The following is a 9209-nucleotide window of genomic DNA, read 5'->3' as shown; positions in this document are numbered from 1 at the left end:
TGAATGTATCGATATTCAAACTAAAACCCAACGTATATTTGTACAAATAGACATGTATAAAAGTAGGTCCTTAGTAACATGCTTGAAATATTTCAATCTAGAAATATGATGTATAATATTAAGGCAAAAAGCTAAAGGTAAATAATGTGTAAAAAGTTTTTCAAGTTAGAAAGTTAAAGGCATAAAAACTACCAATAAAATATAACATTCATGAGATAATCAAAATAGCTCAAGCTCAAGTAGTAAATTGTCTTTGCCCTAAGAGCATAAAAAATAATGTGATTACCACAAGAAACAAAAATGGGTCGCAGCCCATGACTTGGACTTCAAGGATTAGATGTCTCCTCAACCACGGTCCCAGAAGCCTTCGCCACCTATTCAGCATCGAGCCTGGCCTCTTCCTCCTCGAGTCGAGCCTGCCATTTGGTGATAAATTCGGTCTCCCGGTCAGCAAGGAAGCTCATATCGAGGTCTGGATTGTTAGCCCAAATCTGATACAACGCCATGTCTACGGTGGGATCTTTTTTGGTCTTAAACTCCTCAAGAAGAAAAGCCTTCTCGCCCTCGATAACCTCAAAGGTCATCTTCTTCTCCTCTTCCAGCTTGACGTTGAGCTCCCGAATCCTCCTAATTTTGAAGTCCCTGGTCTCGACCTTCTTCAAGGTCGCCTCAAGCTTGGATTCAAGTTCGGGGATCCTCTTAATCTCTGCATCCCTTACTTCAATTTGCAACCTGGCATTCTTAAGGTTGTCTTCGACCCTCAGTTGGGCATCTCGGGCCTCCTGGGCATGTGCTTTGCACGCTCTGACCTTGCTCTTCAGGATGAAACTATGTTGAACAAAGTGTATGAATGCCTACAAAAGAAGAAAAAAAGAGGGTTAAAGTCAAAAGCACAAATCAAAGTTAACACAGAAGCAGGGAGCTAGGCAACGATGACTAATCGATGAAAACAACTCTCCACTCTTGTCGAAAAGAGTGTTGGCATCTTGGCAGGAGGTCAGAAATTCCCACTTGGGAGGGCGGGGGTCCCAAGGTTACTGAAACCTGGACCCAGGCGAGTCAAAGCATCAGAACCGAGATTTAACCCAGGGGTTCTGGTAGTGCTGTCGACTACAAACTCAGGCACATAAGTCGAGATTGACAGGAAGCAGTCTCGGATAGGAGCTTGGGCTCGATTCGGTTGAGCTGTAGGAGGAGGGACAACCTCGGAGGGCAATGTGAGCTCAGCAACCTAGCCTGGGTGTGACGACTTCTGGGTCGTGGGGACCACCTCGATTTTCTTGGTGAGTTTGGAGGGGCGACCTCCCTTTTCGGACACCCGTTGGCGTTTGTTTGCCCTCGAGGCCACAAGCATGTTGAGAAGGTTTTCTAGGTTTGAATCCATGTCACCTAAGAAACAGAAAAGATAGTATGTCAGTAATCGAACAAGGTTGTCATAAGTAAAGAGACTCCATGATAATAGAAACCTAACTGGTAATTTCGGCCGAGCTTGAGCTCGTGGACCAAGAAATCCATCTTTCGTCTAATGACTCTAAGGGGATCCCCTCTCTATAGGTGGGCGATAGTCTCGATAGATCCATATAGCTAACCCATCTCAGACCTCATTTAGACTATACATGGTCTGGTATTTTCCTAGCCAGCTATTGAACCTACAGACTCTAAGGTCTACCCTCGACCGTGCTAGGAAATTATTCCTAGGGTCCTAAAAAAGAACCATTACTTCAGCCTTGAAACTAGGGAGAGTAGGAGACCACATGGAATGATCCAACACTACTTTACCTCCATCCACCTAGCTCGTCGAGGCTTTGTCGTGGGCTTCATTGCCCAAGATTGGTTGCTCAGGTAGACGGGAGGCGGTGGCACGGGGTTGTGAGCCCGAAGGCCTCCTCCAGGAGGATGTTTGGCACGAGGTTGCGAGCACGTCTTCTCTCCTCGAGTATTTTCAAATCCTTGAATAATCCACAAACTCTCCTACACCTAGGAGGCCACAAGGTTAGTGCTTGTCTTCATGGAGGAGATAGGTGAGGGATTTTCGACCATATGTGAGCTGAAGAATTGTCGTCCTGTGTTCCTTCACGGCCTTTGTTGGAGTGGGTCGGTGATAGTTGGCTGCAGACAAGAGTTGGATGAATATTTCGAGCTCAGCAGATCAAAATAAAAAATAAAAAGATGAGCATGTTGAAATACTTACAAATGTCTTGGAAGGAATAGATCTGGGAAGGAGCGAGCCCATCCATCCAAAAAAAGATTGTTTTGAAATTTGGAGGATGGTTTGGAATGTCCTCTAACAACTGCTTCTCCTTCGAGTAGCTCGATATGTAGTAGAACCCATCTCCTCCGTGAGCTTCAGAAGGGTTGCTCTTGAGGCAAAAGAGATATAAAATATCTTGTGCTGAAGGCCCGTCCCACTTCATCTCGAAGTACAGCAACCTCAGAGCTGATAAAACTCTGTAAGAGTTTGTCTGGTGTTGGAAGAGGGCAATATTGGCATAATCCAAAAAACTCTTAAAGTAATACTTTAGAGACAGCAAGGACCCAACCCTCTTGTGCTCGCGGCTTCAGGCAGTGAGCTTGACCTTCCGATCGGGATTGCCATCTCCCGGGGCGTAGCAACTCCTTTCGTTGGAGGTTGCAGGTTGGCACATCAGTGTACCAGATAGCTTAAGACCATGGAAGGCCAATAGCTCACAGAAGTGGCTTGTGGAAGTGACTGAGCTCAGGTAGTGCTCAGCCTCAAAAAAATCCTCCTTCGGGGTAGGGATTGAGAGGGCCTGGGAGATGGTTGGTAGTTTTGAAGTATCCTCCATTATGGTGAATGAAAGCTTACTAGGTGGAAAGGCTATGGTGACTTTGAGTTTGGGGTCTAATGGAATACGTCAGATCTCAGGATCCAGGTTGGATAGGCTACGACTCAGAGTCTCTTCCTTTTTCTTTCCTCGACGTCGCCGATTTAACATCTGAAGTGAGCTCGTATATCTTCTTGCTCACACTGTTCCTTGTGTTCGCAAATTAATCGTTGATTTCATGTAAAATGTGACTCAGGTCCAGAGGTTGAGGGATTGTAAAGGATGGCAAGCTCGGGCCCCCACCAATTCTCTGAAGACTGCAACATGTAACAATAAAGAAAAAGGTGAGGGCCCATAATTTTAAAGATTGGAAAAATTTATCTTAATAACTCGAGTTTGCAGGCTCGAGATAACAAGATTGCCTTGAATCGAGCTTGAAGGCTCGATAGAGTGAGGTTAATTTGAATGACCGCTTTGAACTATTGTAAAGTTCAGTGTATCGAGAGTGCACCCACACGAAAGCGGGGCGGTTATTACCAGTTTAAAAGAATCCTAGATTTCTAGGGAAAAAGTTGGCAGTTTCCCAAAAATGTGATATTTTCTAGATTCATGCATTAAAACTCTAATCCAAAACCCTCTTTCTTAAGCTACACGAAACCTATGACCGAAAAAACCCCATTACTTGAAAAACACCATTTTTACCTATTCCTACTAGAATTTCATGGGCCTAAACCGTGGTTTCGGTCATACCAAATCCCCTCAATTAAAAAAACTTGCCTAATGCAAGAGAGGAGCCTTAAAAATCTTGTAGAAGCTAGAGCAACATCCTCACTGATGAACGAAACATAAAAACAAGAGAAAAAAAATATACATACACAACTAGGAGAGATCAGAGCACTTACACAAATTGGTTCGTGGAAACGAGGAGATCATCGACTGGAGGATGGGAAGCAGGAATGATGCCACAGATCCTAAGGTACTTGAGTTGTTTTGTTTCTTTGGTTTAGAAAACATGCAAAGAGAACCTTGGTTCTTTCTTTCTTTTCTCTCGGGTTTGTGCTCTCTGAAGAATAAGAGAAGGGGTATATAATACCCTAGCTGGCATTTCATAGGTCGAGTTGATCTGGGCCGTTGGTTTGCATTAGAAGAAGATCCAAGGGATCATGTTTGATTCCTAAAATATGGCTGCAAAAAGAATTGGAAGGGACGTGCGCAGAAAAAGAGAGTACTCAAGTACTCTAGGTTTTCAATCCCCAAGTGACATGTGTCCGCACTCGAGTGTGGTAGGTGACACGATTCTCGAAAGTTGAGTTCAAAAGTTTTCTTCTCGTAGGATTCGAACCACCACTTTTGAGGGGAAAAATGTAACACCCAAATTTCAAGGATGAATAAATGAGTCTCGAAATGTAGGCTCGTAAAGCATAAGCTCAAAAATAACAAGCAGTGGTTGAACAGTTGTTTAAATATGCACAATTCCTGGCCCGTTCTTGTTGGCGATCGAGAACAAGTTTAAAAGGCTCAAGCTTAAGGTTTAAGCTCGAAAGAAAGAATCTTCTCCGTCGCATATGGGTGTTATTCGAGCCTTATTTGTAAGCTCGAAGATATTGGTCTTCGAAGATTGAGTTCAATGAAACTACTAGCTAGGGAGGAGGTTGACTGGAATAACGAGGTCAAAGTATCGGTCGATCTCGAAAGCGCGTTAACCTTGTGTTCGAGGTCAGCAACGCGTTTGGCACACAACATCTGTTAGGAGATCCCTATTCCTTGGGGATTTTTTGTTATCTGATATTAAATGCCAATTATAATGGGATATTTTCTATTTAATGTATTTATTTTCATTTATTTCTAAATTGATTGTAACTTCCCAGAATCAGGTGAAGATAGTCTCCTGAACAGGCTTATATATAGCCTAGTAATTTTCATCTGTATTCTCGCACAAATTGGGACTGAGAACACTCTATCGAATTGCTCTTGGAAAGCTTTGAAAGAGTATTACGATTCAATAATATTGACTCGTGTACTAGGCAGATTTTAACTGCTGAACCATGTAAATTTTCTACTGTTTTTTCTTCTTTTCTGAAGTATTATTCACTACTCTTCAAATTTAAGTTCATGAAAAACGGTGTCAACAGTTATCAAACGCATTTATTATTTTTTGTTTTCAAAACAAAAAATATTTAACAAACATATTTTTATTTTTTTAAAATAAAGAAATAAAAATAAAAATAACATTTCCATTTTTGTGTTTAAAAAATTCTAAAACAAAAATTTTAGCGAACACAACCTTTGTTTACTTATTACACACCAGAAATATATTTTTTATTTTTATTTTTATATTCATGTTAAACATATTCAAGCAAATTTTGCATCAAGTTAGTTGACCTAATTTTTACTTTTTATATGGCCTAACTCCACAAAACAAATGTAAGCCACATGTATCCTCTAGTTAGTTCCTATTTTACATGTTTATGAGTTAGGTTGGTAAAAATTTTAGAAAATATAAAAATTAATTATTTATAAATAAAAAATAAAAATAAGAATATATGAATTAAAATTGTTACTAAAGCTCACATATCCCAACTTCTTATTTTAGCATATCATACAAACTATTATTATATTAAATATTTACTCCATTATTAAATAAATCATTTAAAATAAGAAATATAAAAATGATTTAAAATTAAATTCTAAAAATGTTTAAAAATTAAATATCTTTCATTTTGTTCTAAAAAGTTATTTTGATAGTTTATATTTATTATATAATAATTGGTGAAAATAAATATCTTTTTACTTGTTAGGAAAATAATATTTTTTTTATAATTGTTTATAAAGTAGCCTTTAGGATAGCAAGTCAAGTGTGTATGAATAATACTTTACCACTACAAGAAAAAAGGGCTTTTACTTTAGTTTTTATGTTGGATTCACTTCAGTTTTCGCTTAAATTCACAATCACAGTAGTTTGGGACGAAGTAAAAAGTAGATAAAAACCGAAGTGAAATATAGGCTTTCTACTTCGGTTATTATGTAAAAACCAAAGTAGATAGTGGGGATTCTACTTCAGTTTTTACATAATAACCGAAGTAGAAAGTTGTGTACACCTCCACGTGGTTCCTTTTTAAATCTTTCTACTTTCGTTATTATGTAAAAACCGAAGTAGAAAGCTCCTGCCTATTTTTTTGGAATAATTATTTCTGATTATTTTAAAATGACCGAATTCTTAATTTATATATATATTGCACTATTTTTTTAAATAGTCTAATTATATGAATTTATAGTGATATATATTTTTGCAATTGGAATTAGTTATGATTTTTTCTTTGAATGAAAATATGCTAACTTTAATTAATTAGAAATGTCATACAAAAGCATAAACAGAAGTACTTAAGTAAGATAACTAGGTTTAACATTAATAAATTTACATAAAGCTAAACTTAGAACTAAACGAACTCATAAACAAAATAGGCTTACTAATAAATGTATGTCATCAATCGACCAAACAATTCATGTTGGATTGGAAAGAGGTCTGCAATCTCACAATATTCCTTCATCCAATCAAATTGTAAAATTAATAAATATCAATTAATTAATAATATCATAGATTATTTTATAGGTTATTGATACAAAAATAAGTTATAAAAAATAAACTTACTCTGTATTTTAGGATTTCTATTGCATTTGATGCACGTACAAGATCTCTAATGTCCTTCAACTCATAAAAATCACATTCATGACTTTGTGGTTGTTTTGGACATGCAACATTGAATATCTTTGTAGGATTGCCGAGAACACGATTTTTCCTTGGCATAGCAATCACCAACATACAATGTTCCCTAAAATAATAAGCATCTTAAAGAAAATAATTAAATTTTAAATATGAATAATCAAATAAGAAAAGTATATAGTATTTCTTACCGTATGTTCGAAGCTATAAAGTATAGTTGACCAACTCAATTCATGGTGATCAACCAAATTGCCAAGTCAATGGTTGATCATTCTACATCTTGTTCATTATTAATGCTAAGACGCTCAGTATCAAAAAACTTGTAAAAGACACGCTAATTTGGAAATAGTGACTCCAAAATGCATCTGCAAAATTTTCTTAATTGTTAATTTTTTTTTTTTAAATTTGGGTAGAGTTTACCCTACATATAGGACTACCCAAACCTGTAAATATTCAATTTACTATGAAAATATGCAACATATCATAGAGCAATACTCATAACCATTCTAAATTTCATATCATTCCAAAGAATTAGTTGAAGGGATACCATAGTTCGAATATCATTGTTGAGCCTCCAATCATTTGCAAATGAGCAATTTTTTCTACATCCTCTGAAGTTATAAAGATTGACTCATGATTCATGAATGATGGGTCCACTGGAACTGAGACTACTTTATTTATTCCTTTAACTCTGCAAAATTCCCCCACCACAAACTGAAGGCTAACATGGATGTGATTCATGATGTGATCGCCAAATCGTTGGCATTCTATCAGAGTGTTTCTAGGATTGACATGAGATCCAGCTAATGACAGGTGTGGGCTAGACGTAGAATTACAGTTCCTCTTATCCTTGGATGTGCTTGTTAACATAGGAGGTCTCATTTTTAAAGGACCCTACACAACATCAAGTAAAATGAATATTAAAATAACGAACCAAAAACTATTTTAATATGTAAGAAATGAAAGAATTATTTTATACTTGATTACTCATAATTAATTCTTTTGGCCAAGGAATTAATACGTCATAGGTATCTCAAACATAGCGTATCTCCCCAAAAGAACATGGGAATTCAACATCCTCTTGTAAATTGTGGTGTTTCTCTCCTCTCAAGCATCCATGATTTATCCATAATAATAACAATATTAAATTCCTAATAAGTTAGAAAAAAACTTATATTAGTTGCAAAAACAATTCAATCATGTAAAGAGTTATACTTTGTGCATTATAACTTTAGGCATGTTATTAGGTTCAAGTCTTATAAAATTAAAAAAAATCGGCAAAGTTTCCTTTGTTTCTATAGCATACCGTAATTTCATAATTACCTATAAAATAAATGCAAACAAATACAATAGTTGAGCATAGTTTAATCCATCATTATTAGGTTCTAGCCTTATAAATTTTTTAAAAAATTCGGCAGAATTTCATCTGTTTCTATAGCATACCCTAATTTCATAATTACCTATAAAATGAATACAAACAAACACAATAATTAAGCATGGATGAATCCATTCTTATATCACCACAGCACACAAAATTTTCCAGAGCCTACGTCACTAATTTTCAAATATAACTTTCACTAAATTCAATATGCATGACTTAATTAACCTTATCTTTATAAATAAATCTTGTAGTAATATAAATAAAATTAAAAAATTACTAACATTCAATATTACTCTTCAATTCATCCGAAATGAACGACAAAGTCACCACTCAATCAACGACCCTACTAAAACATTACTTACATAATTAGTAAACTACATAATTAATTATCAAACCACTAAATAAAAAAAAACAAATCAAACTAGTTATAGAAACTAATGAACAACACCTTGATCATCTTCAAGCTATTTATTTTTTAAAATATTTAAAAAGCATATTCTCCTTCTCACAATTTCCAAAATTTACTAATAACATATATATATTTATAATCAAACAAATTTTTATCACATCATATAAAATAACAAAATAAACAACTAATTAGAAAAGTTCACAAACTATTACTAAATCTAATTATAAAATTCGAAACAATATAAAAAAATAACTCAAACAAAGTTTGAAGGATAAAATGTATTCATTGATGATTGAAATAGCATCTATCATAAATTTGAAACTCAAACACGTATACACATTCAACACAAAATATGAGAACAAAAAAAATTGAAAAAAATATAGAAAAATGAAATATTATCATTAAAAAAAATGATTAGTAATCCATGCCTATTTTGAAGCTCAAAAACACCTTACAATGACAAAAATTCTGGTCAAAATCCAGCAAGAAACACCAAAAATCCATGAGAAATAATACGCATGGCCAAAAGTATTTTTTTCCTCTAAAAAACTAAAATAGAAGGATTTCTAGGCTATATTTCAGTTTATAATGAATGAAAGATGAAAGAAATGATGAAAAAAGGGGGGGTTTGATTCAAGAAAATGGTTGTGTCGTACGGTTGGCATCAATGGAGCTCTCGATTTGCACAGAGGAAAGAGAAGGGATTATGGGTCGCGAGGGTGGAAGAAAGGGTTTTAAAACCCTTCTACTGCAGTTTTAAAGCCTACTTTCAACTTCGGTTTCTACATAAAAACTGCAGTAGAAAGTGCCCAAAAGTTAATAAGGGGCATGTTTAGCTTAACTCTTTTTTTAACATCCTTATTCTCTCAAAACCAAGTCATTGGCTTGTGCAACCAAACGTGGCCCTCTTTC

At 35.6% G+C, this 9209-nt stretch overlaps 1 protein-coding gene across 1 annotated transcript; it reads right to left on the bottom strand.

Annotated features, from left to right (window-relative positions):
• Nucleotides 1–374: 374 nt before the first annotated feature.
• On the bottom strand, nucleotides 375–1618 carry LOC133779500 (uncharacterized). Its single transcript, XM_062219454.1, has 2 exons — nucleotides 1601–1618; nucleotides 375–854 (listed from the first exon to the last, which is right to left on the bottom strand). The coding sequence occupies exons 1-2, from the start codon at nucleotides 1616–1618 to the stop codon at nucleotides 375–377; spliced, it is 498 nt and encodes a 165-aa protein (XP_062075438.1).
• Between the last annotated feature and the right edge of the window lie 7591 nt (nucleotides 1619–9209).

The sequence above is a fragment of the Humulus lupulus genome, chromosome 5, assembly GCF_963169125.1.
Source record: "Humulus lupulus chromosome 5, drHumLupu1.1, whole genome shotgun sequence".
In the NCBI taxonomy this organism is placed as follows: domain Eukaryota; kingdom Viridiplantae; phylum Streptophyta; class Magnoliopsida; order Rosales; family Cannabaceae; genus Humulus; species Humulus lupulus.
Note: the sequence above shows the minus strand (reverse complement) of the source record. Positions and strands in the feature narration are given on the sequence as shown.